This window comes from Hordeum vulgare, chromosome 5H (genome assembly GCF_904849725.1).
Source record: "Hordeum vulgare subsp. vulgare chromosome 5H, MorexV3_pseudomolecules_assembly, whole genome shotgun sequence".
Classification (NCBI taxonomy): Eukaryota; Viridiplantae; Streptophyta; class Magnoliopsida; order Poales; family Poaceae; genus Hordeum; species Hordeum vulgare.
The window spans coordinates 56208149-56234376 of NC_058522.1; the positions used below are offsets into that span (position 1 = coordinate 56208149).

At 43.5% G+C, this 26228-nt stretch overlaps 1 protein-coding gene across 1 annotated transcript; it reads left to right on the top strand.

Annotated features, from left to right (window-relative positions):
• Positions 1–1003: 1003 nt before the first annotated feature.
• On the top strand, positions 1004–2558 carry LOC123397881 (cinnamoyl-CoA reductase 1-like). Its single transcript, XM_045092400.1, has 4 exons — positions 1004–1268; positions 1340–1497; positions 1594–1782; positions 1882–2558. The coding sequence occupies exons 1-4, from the start codon at positions 1115–1117 to the stop codon at positions 2398–2400; spliced, it is 1020 nt and encodes a 339-aa protein (XP_044948335.1). The 5' UTR covers positions 1004–1114; the 3' UTR covers positions 2401–2558.
• Positions 2559–26228: the final 23670 nt, after the last annotated feature.

The following is a 26228-nucleotide window of genomic DNA, read 5'->3' on the forward strand; positions in this document are numbered from 1 at the left end:
GATTGAGGGCTGGAATCACCCGTGCGGTGGTTTACATGGACTGTCATCGCTAGGATTCAGCATATAAGGATAAATAGTTTAAATCGAAGAGATAAATATAGAGAAGGTAGTTAAGATTACAACAATGCAAATATCTCTAAGTCTAACAAAGTTGACCTGAAACACCCATCGAACCATCAAAACCATAACTATTTTTCGTATGTGTCCATCGTTGACCTCTCGAATTGGCCTCGACGATCCATGGGGCGGTGGATGGCCAGGTCCGTGTCATCCTATTCCCATCCTGAATCTGACAGGATGGTGCTGGGGGAGGATTGTGACCGCATGTGTCGTTCCTGGCCAGTGTTCTCGTTGTTCATCCCATTAGTTGTGACGCGTGAAAAACTTGATTAAAAAGGAGTAAAATGTATGTCAATTTCTGTTTACGGCAAGTGGATGATGCGAACGCATGAGGCAACCGGCATGCGATCCACCAAATGTAATGGAATCTTTTTCTTCCCTCGACCTGATACAAAGCACCACACGGCCCGCACCAGCCCCTGATCCATGCTGCACAAGAATATTTAATTTCCAAGTACTATTATAAGTAGGTTGGAACTAACTACTACGTATAGTACTGCCCGCTTCCGTTCAGTTCACATTGCATTTTTTGTTGGATTCCAAGCTCGGTCAGCGTGCTTTAGAAAATGCTACGAACATGCAATGGCATTATAAGGACACATGATGCTCGTTTGTCTTGTATTGTAGAGAATGATGTATATGCTGAAAGTGGAATCATAATCAACACGTGGTACGCGTGAAGGCAAGATCGATGCTTATTGTACACAGCCCCCATATGTTTTCGTGTGATAGGAACTGCAGTGCCACAACATTACATTTGACACAGATTTGCAGTTGACAAAAATTAATTAAGCATGGCAAGTGGGATGTGGCTACCAACCGTTGCACACGCCACCAAGGCCCTATATATACCAGCCAGAAAGCGGTTCTCATCAGTGCACAGCTCAGTTGAGAACTACTGTAGTAGCTTGGAAGTCGAGATACATACATTCCATCCTTCCGTTGCCTATTCCAACTGCTTCGTCTAGTTCACAAACTCTCTGCAGACTGAGCCATGGGTATTGATCGTGCCAACACGGCTAACTGCGTCGCCACTGGCCGCGGACGCACCGTGTGTGTGACGGGCGCCGGCGGCTTCATCGCGTCATGGCTGGTCAAGCTCCTCCTGGAGAAGGGCTACGCCGTCCACGGCACCGTCCGGAATCCTGGTGAGTACAATGCACCGTTCATCATCATATTATGCTGATCTACATGCATCTAACTTTGGTGTGTGATTCAGATGATGTGGCAAGGAATGCGCACCTGAGAGGCTTGGAAGGGGCGGCGGAGCGGCTGACCCTCTTCCGGGTGGACCTGCTGGACAAGGAGAGCCTCGTCGCTGCATTCCGAGGATGCCAAGGCGTATTCCATACCGCATGTCCCGTCACCGATGATCCGGTACTTTACTTATCCACATATATAGAAGTACTATGAGCCACTGACATCGAATGTATAGTGGCTGACAAAGATTCATTCATGTATGGGTGGATGCAGGAAAAAATGATCGAGCCGGCGGTGAGTGGAACGAGGAACGTGATCAACGCCGCGGCGGAGGTGGGCGGCATCCGGCGTGTGGTAATGACGTCGTCGATTGGCGCCGTATACATGGATCCTCGCCGCAGCCCCGACGAGGAGGCCGACGAGACATGTTGGAGCGACCTCGAGTTCTGCAAGAACACAAAGGTCAGCTTATTTATATTAACTCTCATTTCGCGTACGTTAGAAGCACCATATACTATATGTGAAATGACGTGCATCTGACAAGCTAGTAAGAATATGCAGAACTGGTACTGCTATGCGAAGACGGTGGCGGAGCAGGCGGCATGGGAGCTCGCCAAGGAGAGAAAGCTCGACCTCGTGGTGATCAACCCGTCTCTAGTACTGGGTCCTCTCCTGCAGACGGCGGTGAACGCCAGCACCTGGCACATCGCCAAGTACCTGGACGGCTCGGTGCAGACATACGCCAACGCCGCACAGGCCTACGTGCATGTCCGGGACGTCGCGGACGCGCACGCGCGTGCATATGAGACGCCCGAAGCACATGGCCGCTACCTCTGCGCGGGGCGCACGCTGCACCGCGCCGAGGTGTGTCGTACTCTTGCCAAGTTCTTTCCGGAGTACCCGGTGCCCATGAGGTGCAAGGAAGGGACGGGGGAGATGAAGAAGGGATGCCGGTTCAGCAGCCGGAGGATCATGGAGCTCGGCGTCGGCATCACGCCGGCAAGCCAGTGTCTCTACGACATCGTCATCAGCCTTCAGGACAAGGGCATCTTACCCCGTCGCGGTGCTGATATGTCCTGACAACTTCATGGCCACGCACCTTGGTTAAATTAGCTGCGTGCCCGTTTGATGATTGCAAGTCGTGGCATTGTATTCCCTATTTCGTCCTTATTTGTTCACCAATTAATACTTGTCGCCATTAAATCTCACGTCGAGTAGCGCAGGTTCATGAGCCTATGGCAAAATGCATAGCACTAGTGGCAGGGGCGCGCCCTTGATGCGTCTCTTAGGCGTGGCTGTCACTTGTAGAAAACGGGCCTTTGGCCTGGACCCTTTAGTCCCGGCCTGCCTTTCGGCCGGGACTAAAGGCCCGGGCACGTCGCCCCAATTCTCATATCCTCCCTCGAGGCTTTAGTCCCGGCCCGTAAGGAGCCTTTAGTTCCGGTTCGTGTCCCAAGCCGGGACTAAAGGGCTACGCGGTGGGCAGTCCGCATGTGCGCCACCTTTAGTCCCGGTTTATGTCTCAAACCGGGACTAAAGTCCTCTGCTTATATATAGCACAACCCCCCTCTCCCCTCTTCATTGCATTTTTCTTGGATGGAGGATTGTGGGTGGGTGCTTGCTCTCCACTTTTTTTGATGCACTAGAGGTGTTTGTTGAAATGTGTGTTAGAGCCATGCCGATTCAGTTCACCGAACACAACTACGATATGAGATGCCCGAGCCACGCTTAAACCTCTTCCTCTTTATTTCTACTTATTCTAAAAGGTTAGCAACTATATTTCCTCGTTTAGACCATGCGGTACTAATTTTTAGGATCGTGATTGTATTTGATATACTGTCGTATAACGCAGAGATGAGCCTCTGGGTCGGGACTAAAGGCCCGGCCAGGTCGCCCCAATTCCCAATGCCTCCCTCGAGGCTTTAGTCCCGGCCCGTAAGGAGCCTTTAGTCCCGGTTCGTGTCCCAAACCGGGACTAAAGGGCTACGCGGTGGACAGTGGTGGTGGCAACCGTTGGTATCCCTCTTTAGTCCCGGTTGGTGGCTCAACCCGGGACTAAAGGCCTAACACGTGGCCTGCCGTAGTGGTGGCAACCGTCGGTATCCCTCTTTAGTCCCGGTTGGTGGCTCAACCCGGGACTAAAGGCCCAAACGGTTTGCATCCCTCTTCACAAAACCACAACCGAAGCAGAGCCTGTGTCGCGTCGCCCTTCTTTCTCTGTTCTTCTTCCTCTCTCGCTCTCGCTCTGTTCTTCTCCTCTCTTCTTCCCTTCTCTTCTTCCACCATGCCAACTCGCTTTGGAGAGGTGCTCGCACATGGCAAGACCAAGCTCGATGTCGTGTACACGAACGAGAGCAGCGAGGTGCCGCATTTTCTTAGACAGTTGAAGGAACGATGGCTTGACGCCGCGGTGGATCATGAGAAGTTCTTGGGGCTTGATCTGGAGTACATGGCCGATCAACGCGGTGTTGCCGTCATCCAACTATGTTTCGCACACCATGTCTTGATCTTCCAATGGGCGAGGTAAGTTTTGAGGCTTTCTTTGATCCAAGGTAATGACATTGTAAGTTTATTTGTTTCAATCATAGTTGGTTCCCTTCAAATAGTTGTAGTGAAACAATTTTGATTAGTTGAAGGGGAACACAATCTGATTAGAATAGTGTTCCATAATCTGAAAAATCGTATTAGAATCAACTGGTGTTTAATATGTTCCATTGGAATTATAGTTGGTTCGCTTCAAATAGTTGTAGTGAAACTATTTTGATTAGTTGAAGGGAACACAATCTGATTGGAATAGTGTTCCATAATCTGAAAAATCGTATTAGAATCAACTAGTGTTTAATATGTTCCATTGGAATCGTAGTTGGTTCGCTTCAAATAGTTGTAGTGAAACAATTTTGATTAGTTGAAGGGAACACAATCTGATTAGAATAGTGTTCCACAACCTGAAAAATCTGATTGGTTCAATATGTTCCATTGAAATCATAGTCGTAGTGATACAATTTTATGCGGTGTTCTTTGATCCAAGGTTATGAAAATTGCATATAGCTAGTGATCTCTCTAGGTTCATTGGATAGCAATATGATATGTCATAGTCATGAAAATTGCATATAGCTAGTGATCTCTCTAGGTTCCATTGGATAGCTATAGTGATCTCTCTAGATTCCATTGGAAAGCAATATGCAATATGTCTAGCTTATTGAATATTTGCAAAACCGTGGAGAATATATATATATATATATATATATATATATATATATATATATATATATATATATATATATATGTCATAGTTAATTTACGGTTTCTTGATCAATTCGTAGGATATGAAAATTGCATCGGATAGCAATATGTTCTATTTGAATCCTAAAGATAATTTTCTCTTTAGTTGTAGTGAAACATGTTTCCTTATTGCAGCAGTATGTAACATTTGTTCCATTTTAATTTGTTTCTGTTGCAGTAGTGACAAGCATTGTCCAGAACTCATGGACTTCCTTCGCAGCGGCATCACTTTTGCTACCGTTGACATAACGAACGACAAGCTGAAGATGAGGTACAGCTTCGGTATTGAGATACCAACTGGTTGCCTCATTGATTTCCAAACGGTATTCAGGCTTCGACATGTCAGGACTTCGATGGCTCATATGGCAGTTGCCTTGATCGACGAGGAATATGGTAATATGAAGACCAATTTCTCAAAGTCTCAGCACAAACTTTGGGAGAAGGCCCCACTTGATCGTATCAACATTGAGTATGCAGCAAAAGATGCATACGTTTCATACGAGTTGTACCGCAAGATTCGAGTCGTCAACTATGGCCAGCGTCACCTCGAATAAGGTGGACATTCTGATTCGAGTCGTCAACTATGGCCAGCGTCACCTCGAATATATATATATATCTATGATAGCTATTATTATGTACTGTTTGGACTAGTATCATGTACTGCTTGGACCAATTTATATATGTCTAGTTTCTGTTTGTGCCATTATAGTTTCCAAATTTGAATGGTTTAGCCCTTTCTAACTTCATTTGCTACTTTTGAATGGTTTAGCCCTTTCTAACTTCATGGTATCATGCATTTCGACCACATATATATACAAAAAGTGTTCAGCTCAAATAAGTTCAAAAAATGAAATCCCTTTTGTAACAGATCTGTTTTTGATTAAAACAGTCATTTAAAAATGAAAGACCATTAGTCCCACGTGGCGTGCAGCGGAACCACGTGGCGTGCCGCGGAACCACTTTTGTTGTGGGGGTCGCTTTTCCTTCTTCTCCTTGTGCTAGATATTTTTTATGCATTAGGGAAACAAGGAATAGCGACCATCATCGACGGTCAAAAAATCAGGTGAGGGAGTGTCCTCCATACATGAGAGAAGAAGAATGCCGACTGTTGTTGTGGGGGTTGCTTCTCCTTCTTCTCTTTGTGCTAGATATTTATTATGCACTAGGGGAAGAAGGAGTAGCGACCATCATCGACGGTCGAAAAATCAGGTGAGGGAGTGTCCACCATACATGAGAGAAGAAGAATGTCGACTGTTGCTGTGGGGGTCGTTTCTCCTTCTTCTCCTTGTGCTAGATATTGGTTATGCACTAGGGAAAGTAGGAGTAGCGACCATCATCGACGGTTGAAAAATCAGGTGAGCTAGTGTCCACCATATATGAGAGAAGAAGAATGTCCACCATATACCATAGGTGAGCTAGTGTCCACCATATATGAAATTGTTGAAATTTTGTGATGTGCCTTTGAATGGTGCATTTTGAACACACAAAAAGTATGGAGTTCAAATAAGTTCAAAAAAATGAAATCCCTTTGTAAGAGATGAGTTCTCGTTTGAAACGCTGATACTTCGAGAGAGATTGTCCGTTTTGTATACGAAGTGCATCCAGTTTTTGTCGTATCCCTCTCAACTTCTTAACACATGCTATGTGGTTGAAATGATGATAGCATGCCAAATTTCAACATTTTCAGAGTTCATTTGTAGTGCTTCTCAATTTCAGGGTCAACTAGCTCAAAAAAAATAAGTAAATGCACGAAGAATACCAAATGAAGTCAGAAATTGTTGAAATTTTGTGATGTGCCTTTGAATGGTGCATTTTGAACACACAAAAAGTATGGAGTTCAAATAAGTTCAAAAAAATAAAATCCCTTTGTAAGAGATGAGTTCTCGTTCGAAACGCTGATACTTCGAGAGAGATTGTTCGTTTTGTACACGAAGTGCATCCAGTTTTTGTCGTAGCCCTCTCAACTTTTTAACACATGCTATGTGGGTGAAATGATGATAGCATGACAAATTTCAACATTTTCAGAGTTCATTTGTAGTGCTTTTCAATTTCAGGGTCAACTAGCTCAAAAAAATAATAAGTAAATGCACGAAGAATACCAAATGAAGTCAGAAATTGTTGAAATTTTGTGATGTGCCTTTGAATGGTGCATTTTGAACACACAAAAAGTATGGAGTTCAAATAAGTTCAGAAAAATGAAATCCCTTTGTAAGAGATGAGTTCTCGTTCGAAACGGTGATACTTCGAGAGATATTGTCCGTTTTGTACACGAAGTGCATCCAGTTTTTGTCGTAGCCCTCTCAACTTTTTAACACATGCTATGTGGGTGAAATGATGATAGCATGCCAACTTTCAACATTTTCAGAGTTCATTTGTAGTGCTTTTCAATTTCAGGGTCAACTAGCTCAAAAAAATAAGTAAATGCACGAAGAATACCAAATGAAGTCAGAAATTGTTGAAATTTTGTGATGTGCCTTTGAATGGTGCATTTTGAACACACAAAAAGTATGGAGTTCAAATAAGTTTAAAAAAATGAAATCCCTTTGTAAGAGATGAGTTCTCGTTCGAAACGCTGATACTTCGAGAGAGATTGTCCCTTTTGTACACGAAGTGCATCCAGTTTTTGTCGTAGCCCTCTCAACTTTTTAACACATGCTATGTGGGTGAAATGATGATAGCATGCCAAATTTCAACATTTTCAGAGTTCATTTGTAGTGCTTTTCAATTTCAGGGTCAACTAGCTCAAAAAAAATAAGTTAATAGTTTGGATAGTCAAAATAATTACTTTTGAAAATAGAAAATAGTTTTGCATTATTTATTCAATTTCAAACACTTTTCATTATCATAGTTTTGTCAAATTCTCAAATATGCAAAAAGAATTTTAATAAACATAGTTTTTAATTGAAAATAACAAAATAGTTAATAGTTTGGATAGTCAAAATAATTACTTTTAAAAATAGAAAATACTTTTGCATTATTTATTCAATTTCAAACACTTTTCATTATCATAGTTTTGTCAAATTCTCAAATATGCAAAAAGAATTTTTAATAAACATAGTTCTTAATTGAAAATAACAAAATATATAATAGTTTGGATAGTCAAAATTATTAATTATGAAAATAGAAAATAGTTTTGCATTATATATTCAATTTCAAACACTTTTCATTATCATAGTTTTGTCAAATTCTCAAATATGCAAAAAGAATTTTTAATAAACATAGTTTTTAGTTGAAAATAACAAACTAGATAATAGTTTGGATAGTCAAAATTATTAATTATGAAAATAGAAAAAAATTCAAACTATATGAGAATTTATAGAGAAAATTCTATCGAAATTCAAAGTGAACTCACTTTGAATTCAGGTTGAATTTTCTCCATAATTTCGATTATAGTTTCAATTTTCAGTGAGTTTAGGCCCGTAAGCCTGCTTTAGAGAGGAGCTCGATGGAGAAACTGCGACGGGGCTTATAAACAAGTATTAGTCCCCCTCGCTGGGCGAGGTGGGACTAAACTTATCGTGCAGCCGAGGAGGGGCTTTAGTCCCGGTTGGAGCCACGCCCCGGGACTAAAGGCCCCTGCTTCCCGCCTTCTGATCTGCCGAAAAAGGGCCTTTAGTCCCGGGTCGTGGCTCCACCCGGGACTAAAGGGGGTCTTTTGTCCCGGATCGAGCCCCGAACCGGGACTAAAGATCCACCTATATAAGCGGGAGTTAGAAAATTTCCAAGCCAAATCGCATTTCCTTCTCTCCTTCTTCCTTGTTATCCTGCCCGGCGCGGCACAGCGACGAACTCGATGACGCCGTCAGGCTGCTCGCCGTCCTGCTCGCCGCCGCCTGCCGTCCTCCTCGCCGTTGCCGTCATCCTCCTCACCGCCGCCGTCCTCCTCGCCGCGCGCCGTCCTCCTCGCCGCGCGCCGTCGACACCTCCGGTCGGTAAGCCCCCCGCCCCCTCCTCCCCAACACTCCGGCCAGTAGAAGAAAAGAAGAAAAAGGAGAAGAAAAGAAGAAAAAGGAGAAGAAAGGAAGAAAAAGGAGAAGAAAGGAAGAAAAAGGAGAAGAAAAGAAGAAAAAGGGAAGGAGAAGAAAAGAAGAAAAAGGAGAAGAAAAGAAGAAAAAGGGAAGAAAGGAAGAAAAGGAGAAGAAAGGAAGAAATAAAGAAAAGATTTTTTTTTGTCATTTAATTCCTATTGTTATTAGGTTTGTGCTAGATTATTAGGGTTAGTAATATTTAGAATTAGTAAAAAGGAAAATAAGAAGAGGAGGAGAAGAAAAGAAGAAAAAGGAGAATAAGAAGAGGAGGAGAGGAGAAGAAGAGGAAAAATAGAAGAAGAGGAGAAGTAGAAGAAGAGAAAAAAAATAGAAGAGGAGGAGAGGAGAAGTAGAAGAAGAGAAGAGGAGAAGTAGTAGAAGAAGAGGAGAAGTAGAAGTAGAAGAAGAAATAGAAGAAGAGGAGAAATAGAAGAAGAGGAAAAATTAGTTTAGGGTTACAAGAAGAAGAAATATATTTTTTGTCATTTAATTTTGCTATTGTATAGTGTATATGCTTAAGGGTTAATAGTGTTTCTTAGATTATTGCTTAATTTTGCTATTGTATATGCTTAAGTGTTAATAGTTTAATTTTGCTATTGTATATGCTTAAGTGTTAATAGTTTATTTTTAGCAAGAAAATTAATAGAACTAGTTTATTTTTTTAGTTCATTTTACGATGCCTATCCTGCATCCTCGTCGTCGACTCGGCGGAGGACACCTGCTTGATCAGAGGGGCCCTGTCCGGGACTGGGCTCCGCCCGGCTGGTATTGGGAGGTGCTACCTTCCTGGGGGGCGTAGGTTGGTGAGGAGCCAGCCCGTCGTTGATCCGATCCTAGTTTGGTGGCGATCGCGTGGGCCAGTGAGGGTGCTGAGGCTAGCGGACACCGCGGAGGTGGTACGTCACCGTGTCAGCGAGGAGGATGAGCACGTCCGTCGCTACATGGTTGCGTTGGAGGGCAGGTTCGAGCATACCTGGCAGGTTCTTCGGGGATCTCACTGGAGCTATGATCCTGTGATGGTTCCTTCTCTTTGGGTGTCCACCGCCCGCGTCGATACCCGTCGGGCGCTACGGTTCTAGATGTATCAGTGATGCTATATGTATGATAGTATTCGAGGAGTATTAGTGATAATATTCGACGATTTACGGACAAAAGAGATGATGTATTTGCTTATAATTGAATGCATGCTAATTTGAATACTACTTTATTTTACGATTTGGTTTTGCTTATTGAATGCTCAAATTGGAAAAGTACTCCTAGTTTGAATACTATGCAGAAATCTAGGAGTCTCGGGTGGAGCCATGACCCGGAACTAAAGTTGTTTTGGAACGGAGTTCCTGATAGAATAATTATTTTTTGGTACAAAGGTTAAGAGAATCCGTTTTTTGCAGAACTATGGATCCACATATCAGGAACCTCGAAGAGGAAGAACTTCTCAAAGATATAATCAAAGACGGCCCCGACGTTGAACCAGCTGAATCTCCGTCGTCATATCTAAACCCCTCCGGATATGGAATGGAGGTCGACCGACACGAAGATGAAGCCGATGGGGCAGAAGATAGGTCCAATGACGGAGAAGGTGATAGCTCCACTGATGGAGAAGCCGGTGAAGAAATAATAAAGTCCGGCGAGGTATACATATGAAGTTCGACAATCACTTGTAATATGTGAAAAATATTGGAGATGGCTCTATATTGCATACATATACATTCATTTGACGAATGTTTCTCCCTCTTAGGCCTCCACATCGAGCAAAGCTACGAAACGAGGCCCGACTAGAAAGTTGGATGCACGGACGCATTACACCTTTGAGGTGATATTGCCTACGGGCGAACCCAAGCTTCCTAAGAATGCTGCTGACACATTCAAGAAGCAACTGCGTCATAATCACGTGGCAATCATGAGACTTCAGGTTCTGGAATTTTTTCTGTGCCATATTTATAATTCCCTTTATATTAGACGAGAAGCCAGCGGGGACCTTCATACTACTCAGGCATTCAAAAAGATTTCCTTCTCTGCTTTGGTAAGAGCGTAGCTGCTTAAGTATTGATGCACTTTATCAGTCTTCTTGTCATATGGGTCTTTCATAGGTTGCTGCTCCTCCCGTGCTTCTGTTGTATCTTTTGTCTTTCCATACACTCCCAAGAAGCCTAGCAGGTTCACACACAGATTCTTCGTCACGTGCATCACGTCGATTGAAGACCGGACCTCTAGGTGATTCCAATAGGGTAGCTCCCAAAATAAAGATTTCTTTTTCCACATGGGCACGTGTTCGGTAACGTCGTCTTTCGGAACAGATTGACCGCCAGGACCCTTTCCGAAGATTACTATTTGATCCAAATCCTTGACCATAGCCAATAACTATTCATGAGTAGGGAGGTTAGGCTTATTCCGGTGATTAGCCTCACCGTTGAAATGCTTGCCTTTATTTCTTACAGGATGATTGGTCAGAAGAAATTGACGACACCCCAGGTAGACAACCTTCTTAGATTTTTCCAAATATGTACCTTTAGTCTTATCTAAACAGTGCATGCATGCATTGTATCCCTTGTTTGACTGTCCTGAAATGTTACTAAGAGCAGGTCAATCATTGATGGTTACGAACAACGATGCTCGTAGGTCAAATTCCTGCTATTTGTGCTCATCCCACACATGTACACCTGGTTTGGCCCACAACTACAAAAGTTCATCAACTAATGGCCTTAGGTACACATCAATGTCGTTGCCGGGTTGCTTCGGTCTTTGGATGAGCACTGGCATCATAATGAACTTCCGCTTCATGCACAACCAAGGAGGAAGGTTGTAGATACATAGAGTCATGGGCCAGGTGTTGTGACTGCAGCTCTGCTCCCCAAAAGGATTCATGTCATCTGTACTTAGACCAAACCATGAGTTCCTTTTGTCATCTGCAAAGTCCGGCCACTCCCTCTCGATTTTCCTCCATTGCGACCCATCTGCGAGGTGTCTCAACTTTTTCCCGTCTTACTTACGCTCGTCTTTGTGACATCGCATCAACTTGGCATGATCATTGTTTCTGAACAAACGTTTCAACCGTGGTATTATAGGCGCATACCACATAACCTCAGCAGGAACCTTCTTCCTGGGGGGCTCGTCATCGCCCTCAACGTTACAGGGTCATCTTGTCTAATCTTGTACCGACATGCAGTGCATACCGGGCATTTATCCATATTCTCGTACTTCTCACCGCGGTACAGGATGCAGTCATTAATGCATGCATGTATCTTCTGCACATCTAATCCAAGAGGGCAGCTAGCCTTCTTTTCCTCGTACGTAGTCTCGGGCAATTCGTTATCCTTTGGAAGCTTCGGCTTCAATATTTTCAGTAACTTCTCAAATCCCTTGTCAGATAAACCAGTTTCTGCCTTCCATTTCAATAGTTCTAGTGTGGTACCGAGCTTTGTGATGCCATCTTCACAATTTGGGTACAACAACTTTTTATGATCCTTTAGCATGGCCTCCAATTTTAGCTTCTCCTTTTTTGTATCGCATTCTCTCTTTGCACCAGAAATGACCCGACCAAGACCATCAGCGGGCTCATCTGATGCCGGTTGTTCTTCACCTCCTTCTTCTTCATTGTCTTCCATTGTAGTATCACCGTATTCTTCAGTGGACATAGGATAGTTGTCATCATCATCATCTTCTTCATTGTCTTCCATCCTAACTCCTCTTTCTCCATGCATGGTCCAACAATAATATGTGGGCATGAAACCTCTCTAAAGCAAGTGGAGATGAATGTTTTTCGAGCTAGATTACTCCTTCACGTTTCGACAGCCAACACATGGACAAGGCATAAAATTATCCACTTTGTTTGCCTCAGCCACATCAATAAATTTATGCAGGCCTGCAATAAATCCGGAACCGCGTCGTTCGCCGTACATCCATCGCTTTCGTGCATCAATCTGGCATTATACATGAATAGCGCAATGACCACCGTACATTGACACATGCAATATTTTTGTATCAATTACAGATGAAAAGGATAAGGTTGCTACCTCGGTCGAGGATAACATTTTGTGTAAACTTAAGTGTGACTCGGGCATTAGTCTCGGTTCTTCGTAATGTACTCCGAAGTGCGTCGGTCACCGTACACCCATTGGCGGTTCATCTCTATTATGAAATTAAATATATCAAAAAACCAATGCAAAACATCATGAATAGATAAATGACCAAATTAATCCAAGTTCATCATCACATTAAAACCAAAGCACAGTAGTGATCAAATGTTATTATTGCAAAAAATAAATACATAAATTTCACTCATAAAACAACATACAACTATGTAAAACATTTAAATGCAAGAACAAATGCGATCAAAATCGCAACTAAGGTATCAATTGACCCAACAGCATAATGATACCAAGCCTCTTTATCAATGTCATATTTTCTAATATTCCTAATCTTCAAGCGCATTTCATCCATCTTCAAGCGCATTGCATCCATCTTCAACCGCATCGCATCGATCTTCATCTTGCAATCATCGATTACATCGGCGACATGCAACTCCAGTTCCATATTTTTCTCCTCAATTATTTTCAATTTTTCCTTCAAGTATTTGTTTTCTTTTTCAACCAAATTTAACTTCTCGACAAGAATTTCTATGTGGGTTGGAATTTCCGGTTCACATACCTCCTAGATTAAAAAATATATGTCACGTTGGTCGTCATAATTGTCATAAACACTAAATAAAATAAATAGTTATAGAAGATAATATATACCACATCCGAATCATAGACAGGACGAGGGCCGACGGAGGCGGATACCAAAACCATCGCACTATATAATAACAAAAAATAATGAAAGTAAGTAATTTGTACAAGTATGTATCTAAATCATACAAGTAAGAAAAAAATTCTTTTAAAAAGAAGATAAGAACAAGAGGCTCACCACGGTGGTGCTCGCGACGAGATCGGCGCGGAAGATCGACAACGGTGAGGACGGGCACGGGACGGCACCCTACACATGTGCAGACTCTAAGAAGTTAATTTGAGCATTTGAAATGAGCTAAACTAGCAGTGTCACATGAAAGGATGAAGTAGCTAACCTTTTAAAACACTTGCGCAGTTGGTGCACTACCAAACCTAGACAAATATTGAGGAAAATGGAGCTTGGAGGTCGAGCTTGGAGAGGAGAAAGCTTAAGTAGTGTGGCTCGGACATTTCATCGAACACCTCATGTGCATGAACTAGAGTGGCAAGAGCATGGCGTGGTCACACTTCAGCAGCCAAAAGAGGAGAGGGTGGGCAGGGGCGAGGGTTTATATAGGCAACACTTTAGTCTCAGTTTTTGTCTAAAACCGGGACTAATAGCCAACCCTTTAATCCCGGTTCTTGCCACAAACCGGGACTAATGCTCCGCGGCACGCCACGTGGCAGTCGCTAGATCGTTAGTCTCGGTTTTTGCCCCGAACCGGGACTAATGAGGTGAACCGAACCGGGACCAATGCCCTGGCAAACTGAACCGGGACCAATGCGTGGCATTGGTCCCGGTTTTTGTTTGAACCGGGGCTAATGTGTTTTTGTGCTTTGGCCAAAAGACCCATTTTCTACTGGTGGTAGATATGTTTGATCTCCAATATTTGGGGGATAAATCCACGAAAGAAATCGACAAATGGGGTAGTAGATATGTTTGATCTCCTAGTAGATATGTTCGATCTCCTGACATGAACCGAAGGGACTTTATTTATTCGGTGGGCGGCATAGTTCAATGGGGTAGAATGGATAGATCGATCTCCCGTATAGTGATTATTTGTAACTCTCTCGGGAATTCAAATTGAAGAACAAAATTTTTGCAAAGTATCCTCTCCCAAAGTATCCTCTGATTTCTGCCACCCTAAACCCTATATTGGATAATTGATCTTTAACAGAACTATCAACAATGATGCGAAGACTACATGATTGGTACTTGGAAGCCTGCAATGATGGGACCAACAGTATCTACGTGGGATTTAAAGATGAGCACTTTCACAATGGAAATGGGTCGTTGTTTGTTGAATTTGACGAATTATTTTAGTTATACAATCAAGACACCCTCGACAAAATGATCATCAGTTCCTATTGTCTGTAAGTATTATTTGTGTAATTAATTCTCTAGCTCAGCTCCTTCATTATTTCATGTGTAATTATCCTTACTATACTATGTAGATTGAAGATCATCGAATGCAATAGAGGACAAATATATGACATTGGGTTCATTAACCCAGATACCATAAATGCAAATAACCTATGTAAGAATCGCATGGATATAGAGAACAACTTGCTAACTATGTTACTTCAACAACATGATAGAAGGGAAAAAATATTTCCTTACAACTTCGGGTGAGTTACTAGTTGTCTTCTGCACATTTTGTTTCGCTTTCTTGAGGTTAAGTGTAATCGATGAGTTATGCGTGCGCCAGTTTCACTTTGTTCTGCTAATCACTAGGCCTGACGAGGGACTAGTACTTGTCTTGGACTCGCTACGTAAAGACCCTACACAGTTGGCACGATTACTAAAATGCTCGAGAAGTGAGTTCAATCATTATCACACCATATCGACACCTTTCTTTCATTTCCTGATATCAAGTAATCATTTTCTTTGCCGTGCAGGGTTTGAAAAATATTCATCAACAAAGCTAATGGCGAATGGAATAAGGAGCTGTGATTTTCCTTCTCCAAAGTAAGTAGTACTAGCTAGTTCAATATCATGCTTGATTATTATTTTGATTGAACTCTATTCTCGTAAAGTACTTCTTGAGGCAGGAATCTAGGACTAATTTATGTGGATACTTCATTTGTGAGTGGATTCACATGACGACCTCTGAGAAGGGCAGAGGTTTTAAAGAACTTGATGTACGTAAACAATATTCACATTTTTATTTTATTACCATCAATTGTGTTGAGTTTCATTCATATATTCATATATATATATATATATATATATATATATATATATATATATATATATATATATATATATTGACCCCCTTCTTTAAATTAATTAGATCAGGCGGAAGTGGGAAGAACCCCTACCAACTGATCGTATACGAGCAATTCAAGAGGAATTGACGGGATTCTCTGTTGAGCATGTCATACCATCATACGCGGAATATCATCAGGATTTCCTTACCGATTTCGGTGGATAGATATTAGCTAGTTAGGGATCGCAAAGAGATGTTATATATTGTATATATGCATGATTGTGTACTATATGTAGTAGTGTCAAGTTGTTCGACCAAGCACGGAGAAAGAGAGGTCACTTCTCTCTATATATGTTCATGACGATGTTGTGTAATTAATGGTTCCTTCATTTGCTTACTAGCTAGCGTCGAGTTCTCTGTATATGTAGTAGTTACCGTCGACCAAGCACTGAGAAAGAGAGGTCACTTCTCTCTATATGTAGTAGCTAGCTAACACAATATGAAACCCCTAATAAAACCCTCCAAAACCCCTAACCCCCCCCCCCCTTCAAAAAAAACCAGCGCATGCGAGCTGCTGATGCGTGGCTGCCTTTTGGTCTCGGTCGGTGTTACCAACCGGGACTAAAGGTCCTCGTGCCTGGCACAAATAGAAAAACGGCATTTAGCCCCGGTTCGGTTGGGCCAGTAGTCCCGGTCCCCGAACCAGGGCTAATCAACCAGGACTAATGCTAGCCCCGGTTCTGCCCCGAACCGGGGCTAATGACCATCCACGTGGTGGGGCTGGGAGCGAGGGGGAGGGGTATTAGTCCTGGTTTGTATTACGAACTAGGGCTATACTGGAGGGGCATTAGTCCTGGTTCATATTACGAACCGGGGCTATACTTCGCTGGTTTTTTTTTGTGTGTGCATTTTTTAGGGTTTAGGGTTTTACACTAAATTGGATGGGGCTATTTTGCTACCCCTATTTTTCCATTTATTTGTTTTGGGCACTTTTTAATTCTTGTTTTGCACTAAATTGAATGGTACATACACAACAATAAAGGAAACAACTATATTGCACATCATCGTCACGAATATATTACACCATCTCATCTGTCGTGCTTTGTCGAATATATTACAAAATGTACACACAAGTTACACATGCACATATGCATTTATTTTACACTTTAACATTTCATCTAATTTGCGCCGACGGGCAATAGTATTCTCCATTCACATTTAGGACCTCTGCATCAAAGAATCCGGCAATTTCCTCTTGAATTGCTCGTACACGTTCATGTGGTAGAAGACCGTCCCGCAACCGTTCGATCTAATTTAAAGAAGGGGTCAATATATATGATCACTGAAACCAAACACAATTCACGGTAATAAAATAAGGTTGTGAGTATTGTTTATTGTACTTCTATTTTTTTTATGTCCCGATTTTTGCCCTTCTCCTTGGTCGTCTGGCGAATGAACTCGCAAACATAGTATCCACATAAATTATTCCCCTTTTCCTGCCTCAAGCACTTTACGAGAACAGAGTTCAATCAAAAACATAATCAAGAATTATAATGGTATTGAAACTAGAATAAAGAGATGCGTGGATCTAGCTAGTAGTTACTTACATTTATTTGATTAAATGTAAGCTCTGGTTTCCAAACACCCCGAGCCTTGGCGATGAACCGTTTCCAAGCTCTGCCAAGAAAAAGAAATGAATAAAGGATCTATATTAATTCCTTGCTATCAGGAAATGAACGAGAAGTTGTCGATATAGTGCCATAATGATTGAAATTACCTCTGGAGGCAATCCTGCATGTTCGTCCATTCAGCGAGGGGTGTGCGTTTCGGGTCCATGAGTACTACTTCTCCCTTGTCAGGTACAATGATTAACAAAATAAAGTAGAACCTGCGCACGCATAACGAGTCAATTATACACTTATAATAACATCGTCATAATTTTCATAAACACTAAATAAGACAAATAGTTATAAAAGATAATATATACCACATCTGAATCATAGACAGGATGAGGGCCAACGGAGGTGGATACCAAAACCATCGCACTATAAAATAACAAAAAATAATGAAAGTAAGTAATTTATACAAGTATGTATCTAAATCATACAAGTAAGAAAAAAATTTATCTTTTAAAAAGAAGATAAGAACAATAGGCTCACCATGGTGGTGCTCGCGACGAGATCGGCGCGGGCGATCGACAACGGTGAGGACGGGCACGGGACGGCACCCTATATGTGCAGACTCTAAGAAGTTAATTTGAGCATTTGAAATGAGCTAAACAAGCAGTGACAGATGAAGTAGCTAACCTTTTAAAACACTTGTGGAGTTGGTGCACGGCCAAACCTAGTCAAATATTGAGGAAAATGGAGTTTGGAGGTCGAGCTTGGAGAGGATAAAGCTTAAGTAGTGTGGCTCGGGCATTTCACCGAACACGTCATGTGCATGAACTAGAGCATGGCAAGAGCATGGCATGGGCACACCTCAACAGCCAAAACAGAGGAGAGGATGGGTAGGGGCGAGGGCTTATATAGGCAACACATTAGTCCCGGTTCGGGGATAAAACCCGGACTAATAGCCTACCAATTAGTCCCGGTTCGCGGCAAAAACCGGGACTACTACTCCGCGGCACGCCACGTGGCAGTCGCTGGATCTTTAGTCCCAGTTTTTGCCCCGAACCGGGACTATTGAGGTGAAAGGAACAGGGACCAATGCCCTGGCCAACTGAACCGGGACCAAGGTCTGGCATTGGTCCCGGGTTTTGTTTGAACCGGGGCTAATGTGGTTTTCAGCTTCGGCCGAAAGACCCATTTTCTACTAGTGTGGGCACCCCGCGTCGGTCATGTGGAGCTCATTTAGTCCCAGTTCCTAAGCCCGATCGTTTTGTCCCAGAACCGGGACTAAAGGACCTCTGGAACCGGGACTGGTGCCCTCTTTTCCACTAGTGAGCCTCCCTCACACTTTTCTCTAAGGATGACTCTCCTCATTGCCAAGTCCTTGATCACAAAGTAATAAGGATAAAATATTATGAGAACATTATTGTCAAGAGCAAAGCGATGAACAGAAACAAGATTCTTTGATGCATGGGGGACATGAAGAACATTTTTGAGATGTAGGTCTTTTACGAGAGTTTTAACAATTGAGTTACCAACATGAGTAATATCCATACTTGTTCCACTTGTCGTGTGTATTTGATACACCATGGTACTTTTCTTGCATGGTTAACTTGTCGAGCTCCCTTGTGATGTGTTCGGTGGCTCCTGAATCTGCATACCAGTTTGTGTCGATCCCATAGGAGTTGGTGATGAGATTTGTCGCCTTCTTCTCTTCTTGATCTTCCTCATAGCGCTACCAGCATGCTCTTGCCCCACTGGGATGAAACTCGTAGCAGATCTGGCTCTCTGGGTAGTCTCCTTCTTGCTGTTGATGTTGTTGTGGTTGCAGCCGAGGACGCTGCTGGTGGCCACCACCACGAGGAGGAGAGGGAGAAGAGCGGTTCCCACGACCACGTCCCCCTCTGTTACTTCGCCCATGACCTCCTTTGTCGCGGGACTGCCCTCGCCCTCTGAAGATGGCGTTGGCTGGCGAACGAAACCCTACTGGTCCATCGCCCATCATCTCCATCCTTTGATCAAAGGCAGAGATCTGCGAGAAAAGTTCGTCAACGGTGATGAAGTTCTTGATGGCACTGACTGGTGCCATGACGGGATCGTAGCCCCGATAAAGACTAGCAAGGATGTAGTCGACCATCTTTGGATCGCTCACCGGGCGCCAAGCCACGGCTAGCTCGTCGCCGAGGCTCTTCATCTTGGCGATGAAAGCATCGCTTGACATGCTGCCCTTCTTGGTGTTCGGAATAGGGATTCGCAGATTGGTTATCCTGGACTGAGACTGCGAGGCGAATAATGTCGTGAGAGCAGTCCAAATATCGAAGGTATTCTCCTTACCGACGACCTGTGCAAGAATTTCTTGTGAGAGCGAGTTCAGCAGGTAGCTCGGAACGTGCTGATCCTTCGATAACCATGGGCCATACAGAGGATCCGGCCCTGTTGTGGTAGATTTGTCTGCTTGAGCAATCTCCACCGTCTTCAATGGTGCGGTGTCGCTACCATCAAGGAGGCCTGTCATCTGCGCACCTCGCAGGGCTGGCATCACTTGCGCCTTCCAGAGGAGGTAATTCCCACTACTGGGGACGGGGCCTTTAGCCCCGGCCCGTAAGGGGCTTTAGTCCCGGTTCACCAACCGGGACTAAAGGGGCGGGACTAAAGGCCTAACCTTTAGTCCCGGCCCTGTTACAAGCCGGGACTAAAGGTGCTCCACGTGGGCGCCTCGTAGCGCCCCAGGGGCAGGCCCTTTAGTCCCGGTTCGTTACATGGACCGGGACTAAAGAGTTTCAGATTTTTCTTATTTTTGGGGGTTTTTTGAATGAAATTATTTTTGGGTTTTAGGGTTTTGGGGTTTAGGTGTTTGGGAGATTAACGTGATGCCTCGTTTGGTGTTCGGGAATTAGTTTTCATATAATTTAAATAGAAATAATTATGCATATATATATAAGATTAACTTATCTTACAAGCGAGCATATATATACAATTATATGGAGATCTGAATTATCGGGACTAGAGCCCGTCTATTCGATTACATGGACGAACATCAGTAATGGCCCCTAGCTACACTAAATCGTCCTTTGTCATCTATAGCTTCCGTCCTCAGAAAGGTCGCAAGCTCCTCTGCAACAGCAATCGCGCGTTGCTCTCGTAGGACCTTCGTTGTCATGGGCGTGTACTATATAAGAAGAGGAGATGAATATGAATATCAATCATGATAACAAAGAATGACGGGTAAAAATAGAGGTGTGAATGTTCATTGCTTACGTCGAATCTGTGATCCTTGTGCTCAGAGGTAAACGTGCGAATGGTCTCGCAAACATAGTATCCGCATAGATCCGTTCCCCGTGGCTGTTGGTCGCACTTTACGAGAATAGAATATATATAATCAAAATAATAATCTAGCATCATAAATGTATTGAAAATAGAAGTATATCATACTACTACTTACATGAGCCGCTCTAAAGGTCAGCTTCTCACGAAAGTTACCGGGAGTCACCCACTTGAACCGCTTCCAAACCCTGCCCGACAAGGATAATGATTTGCTAAGTTTTTCATTAATTGATATATCAGAAAATCATTGAAAGAAACCGATAGAGTGCAAGAATGATTGAAATTACCCTTGGAGCATGTCCTGCAAGCTTTGGAACTGGTTCAAGGGTCTCGATAATGGGTCGAAGGCATCAACTCTTCCCTTATCAATTTGAATGTCCAACAGAATTCAATGAAAGCTGCACATGTATATATATATATATATATATATATATATATATATATATATATATATATATGTCAGTAACTTATCAATTACACTTATAAGTGAATGGACACAACAGAGTAAAGACCCTCACCTGAAGTTGTATGGAAATAGTATGTGGTCACAGAAATTTTGATCTATTAGAAACCTTAGAAGGTTTTCCTCTGTCTCCTTGGGTTTATCAGTTAGCGTCACTATATGTATTTTATCTGGGTCAATAAACCCAATATTTAGGATGTTCTTACTTTTACAATCCAAAATCTTCTTTCCGCATAATAGAGTACAAGTTATATATAGACAATGAATTTAAATAACTAAACAAGTTATATGTAGACAACGAATTGAAAAACTTACAGACAATAGCAACTCATAAGCGATTTGTTGAGGGCGTCGCCATTGTACATCTGGAAGAGTTCATTAAAGTCGATATGGATTTGTTCGGGGCGGTCGTAGTACTCCCGTGGGACACTCACCACGATCATCGTTCTCCCATTCTTTGATTCACTTAAGTACCATTGATGCAAGTAACGCATATTTGTTGGGAGATCATCTTTGCTGACCAAAGGCTCTCCCATGACAAAATGTGGCTTAGGGGCTACCACAGCCTTGGGTATCCTGTCGTCTTGGGAAGCCAGCAAATCTTCAACCGAGACACCACATTCAGCCGCCCACTCCTTTGCTATTTCAAAAGCTTGCCCCGGCACCGGAGGGGGAACATTCTTGGTTAACACCTTCAGGGGTGGGATCGACTGTTTGGCCTGTTGTCCAAGCTGAGGAACGTCTGATTTTTTCTTGCTTGTAGTTGAACTTGATTTGCTCCCACTTGCACTTGCACGTGATCTGCTCTTTTTCACTTCCTTCTGCAATGTGCGTGTATAGTCATCAGGCTTATGGTGTAAGTCATACTGTGATGGAAGGGTCGTGAAGTATTTTGCAAATGCTATTTGCTTCTCGGTGTATTCCGGGCGGGGCTCGGGTTCCTTCTTTTTCATCTGCGCATCATGATGTTCCTTTGCTATCCAGGCGTTTTCCTCGGGGGTACAATCATAAGGTCTGATAGGAAGATTAGCATGAGGTACCTTTGGGAGGGGCGACCGTTTGCGCTTTGGGGGGCTCCGTCGCTTAGGAATCGTCGGCGGAGCGTTCTTGGTGGCACGCTCCCGCTTAGTATCCGGAGCGGGCGGCGGCGGAGACGGACGACCCAAGTCCGGCGGCGGTGATCGAGATGGACTCGTGTTGTGTTGGCCGGCGTCATGTAGAGGGCTTGGAGGTAATGGAGGTGTAGGTGACCTGCGACGACTCGAAGGCGGTGTTGTCCTTGGGGCCGAGCCTGGAAGCTTGATGTAGTTCTTGTCCCATAGGATGACTCCACCCAGTACTTCTCCGAGTGTCCTCTCATCTTCGGGTCCAGCTATGTCGAGCTCCATATCATGAAACCCCGCCATGATTTCATCCACCCCGACTTTAGCAAAGTCAGCTAGAATCTCACGGCCATGCCAGCGTGCATCAGGGCCAGAAGGTAAAGCTTGTCCGACGGCCACCTTCATGGATATGTTATTGAATTTCTGTTGGAGTTCACATGATGTTGACTCCTTGATTCCATCCACGGGGTAGCCGGGACCGCCCTCTATCATTCTTCGTGCATCGTCGGGCGGGGCCTCAGAGTCAGCCACGCTGCTTTTCCGCTTAGATGGGGCGCCGGTAATATCAAGTGCAGGATCTTCCTGGCGCGCTACTCCTCTAAGCTCATCAATCTGCTTCTGTTGCTCGTTAATCCTGGCAAGCAACTGGTTGAACTTGTCATTCTCCTCATCCTGCTGCCGCTTCTTTGCTCTCTCTCGGCTTCTGCAAGTGTCTTGGTCTCTGGCAAACCCAAGCCACCACGGGTAAGAAGGACCAAAGCCTCGCGTTCGTCCTCCATGTTCGTCATTGCCGAGGACCAGTGTGAGCAAACCGTTCTCTCTATCTGCAGTGAACTTTCTTTTTCCCTCCTTAATTTCTTTCACTATCCTTTTCCAATTCTCCCTGGGTATCCTAAGACCGTCACTGCAGATGAGGTCCCCTGTTTTTTCGTCGTACGAACCACCATGCGCAAGGAACCAATTTCTTGCTCTCAATTCCCACTCATCACGGAGTGGTTCAGGTACGATGCCTTTATCTAGCAGATCTTGCTCTTTCTTATCCCACTTTGGGATGGCAGTCTCATAGCCCCCTGGCCCCAGCTTGTGGTGATATTTCTTTTTGTCGGCATTTATCTTGTTCTTTTCTGATAATGTCTGGGCATCTTCTGACTCCTTGTACTCTTGAAATGCCTTCCAGTGATTCGCCTGCTTGGCTAGATACCCCTCGAATACTGGCACTTTCTTTGTCTTCAGATAGTTTTTCCATAGCTTCTTCTTCCAGCTACGGAACAGTTCGGCCATCTTCTTTAGAGTCCACTGCTTGACTTTGGCCCTCAGTTTGTCTGCGGCGTCTTCATTCTCACATTTTGGCAGGTTGAAATGTGACATGAGATCATTCCAAAGATTATCTTTGTACCTTTCGGCGACATAGTCACTATCGGTTGCCCCTTTGCGCTTGTTCCACTCCCGAACGTTGATCGGGACGTGATCCCTAACGAGAACTCCGCATTGCTTCTTGAATGTGTCAGCAGCATTCTTAGGAAGTTTGGGTTCGCCCGTAGGCAATAACACCTCAAAGGTGTAATGCGTCCGTGCATCCAACTTTCTAGTCGGGCCTCGTTTCGTAGCTTTGCTTGATGTGGAGGCCTGAGAGGGAGAAACATTCGTCAAATGAATGTATATGTATACAATATAGAGCTATCTCCAATATTTTTCACATATTACAAGTGATTGTCGAACTTCATATGTATACCTCGCCGGACTTTATTATTTCTTCACCGGCTTCTCCACCGGCTTCTCCATCAGTGGAGCTATCACCTTCTCCGTCATTGGACCTATCTCCCGCCCCATCGGCTTCATCTTCGTGTCGCTCGACCTCCATTCAATATCCGGAGGGGTTTAGATACGACGACGGAGATTCAGCTGGTTCAACGTCGGGGCCGTCTTTGATTATATCTTCGAGAAGTTCTTCCTCTTTGAGGTTCCTGATATGTGGATCCATAGTTCTGCAAAAAACGGACATTTGATTAACTAATAAACTAACAAACTATATAAGAGGGGTTCAAAACTTCGAAGTGTCGTTTTATATAGGAGGACCTTTAGTCACAGGTCTTGGCTAGAACCTAAACTCTAAAATACCAGCCGGGCGGAGCCCAGTCCCGGACACTTAAGCATATACAATAGCAAAATTAAACTAGTTCTATTAATTTTCTGGGTAAAAATAAACTATTAACACTTAAGCATATACAATAGCAAAATTAAACTATTAACACTTAAGCATATACAATAGCAAAATTAAGCAATAATCTAAGAAACACTATTAACACTTAAGCATATACACTATACAATAGCAAAATTAAAAGACAAAAAAAAATTCTTCTTCTTGTAACCCTAAACTAATTTTTCCTCTTCTTCTATTTCTCCTCTTCTTCTACTTGTTCTTCTACTTCTACTTCTCCTCTTCTTCTACTACTTCTCCTCTTCTCTTCTTCTACTTCTCCTCTCCTCCTCTTCTAATTTTTTCTCTTCTTCTATACTTCTCCTCTTCTTCTATTTTTCCTCTTCTTCTCCTCTCCTCCTCTTCTTATTCTCCTTCTTCTTCTTTTCTTCTCCTCCTCTTCTTATTTTCCTTTTTCCTAATTCTACATATTACTAACCCTAATAATCTAGCACAAACCTAATAACAATAGGAATTAAATGACAAAAAAATCGTTTTCTTCTTTTCTTCCCTTTTTCTTCCTTTCTTCTCCTTTTTCTTCCTTTCTTCTCCTTTTTCTTCCTTTCTTCCCTTTTTCTTCTTTTCTTCTCCTTTTTCTTCTTTTCTTCTCCTTCCCTTTTTCTTCCTTTCTTCTCCTTTTTCTTCCTTTCTTCTCCTTTTTCTTCTTTTCTTTTCCTTTTTCTTCCTTTCTTCTCCTTTTTCTTCTTTTCTTCTCCTTTTTCTTATTTTCTTCTACTGGCCAGAGTGTTAGGGAGGATGGGGCGGAGGGCTTACCGGCTGGATGTGTCGACGGCGCGCGGCGAGGAGGACGGCGGCGCGCGGCGAGGAGCACGGCGGCGCGCGGCGAGGAGGGCGGCGCGCGGCGAGGAGGACGGCGGCGGCGAGCAGGACGACGGCGACGGCGAGGAGGACGGCAGGCGGCGGCGAGCAGGACGGCGGGCAGCCTGACGGCGTCGTCGAGTTCGTCGTTGTGCCGCGCCGGGCAGGAGAACGAGAGGAAGAAGAAGAGAAATGGACGATTTGGGTTGGAAATTTTCTAACTCCCGCTTATACAGGTGGATCTTTAGTCCCGGTTCGGGGCTCGATCCGGGACTAAAGACCCCCTTTAGTCCCGGGTGGAGCCACGACCCGGGACTAAAGTCCCTTTTTCGGCAAACCAGAAGGCGGGAAGCAGGGGCCTTTAGTCCCGGGGCGTGGCAAGAACCGGGACTAAAGGTTAGGCTATTAGTCCCGGTTTTAGACAAAAGCCGGGACTAAAGTGTTTCCTATATAAACCCTCGCCCCTGCCCACCATATCCCCTGTTTTTTGGTTGTTGAAGTATGACCATGCCATGCTCTTGCCACTCTAGTTCATACACATGACGTGTTCGATGAAATGCCCGAGCCACTCTACTTAAGCTTTCTCCTCTCCAAGCTCGACCTCCAAGCTCCATTTTCCTTAATATTTGTCTAGGTTTGGCCATGCACCAACTGCACAAGTGTTTTAAAAGGTTAGCTACTTCATCCTTTCATTTGTCACTGCTAGTGTAGCTCATTTGAAATGCTCAAATTAACTTCTTAGAGTCTGCACATGCGTAGGGTGTCGTCCCGTGCCCGTCCACACCATTGTCGATCGCCCCGTGCCGATCTCATCGCGAGCACCACCGTGGTGAGCCTCTTGTTCTTATCTTCTTTTTAAAAGAAAAAAATTCTTACTTGTATGATTTAGATACATACTTGTATAAATTACTCACTTTCATTATTTTTTGTTATTATATAGTGCGATGGTTTTGGTATCCGCCTCCGTCGGCCCTCGTCCTGTCTATGATTCGGATGTGTTATATATTATCTTTTATAACTATTTGTTTTATTTAGTGTTTATGACAATTATGACGACCAACGTGACATATATTTTTTTAATCTAGGAGGTATGTGAACCGAAAATTCCAATCCACATAAAAATTCTTGTCGAGAACTTAAATTTGGTTGAAAAAGAAAACAAATAC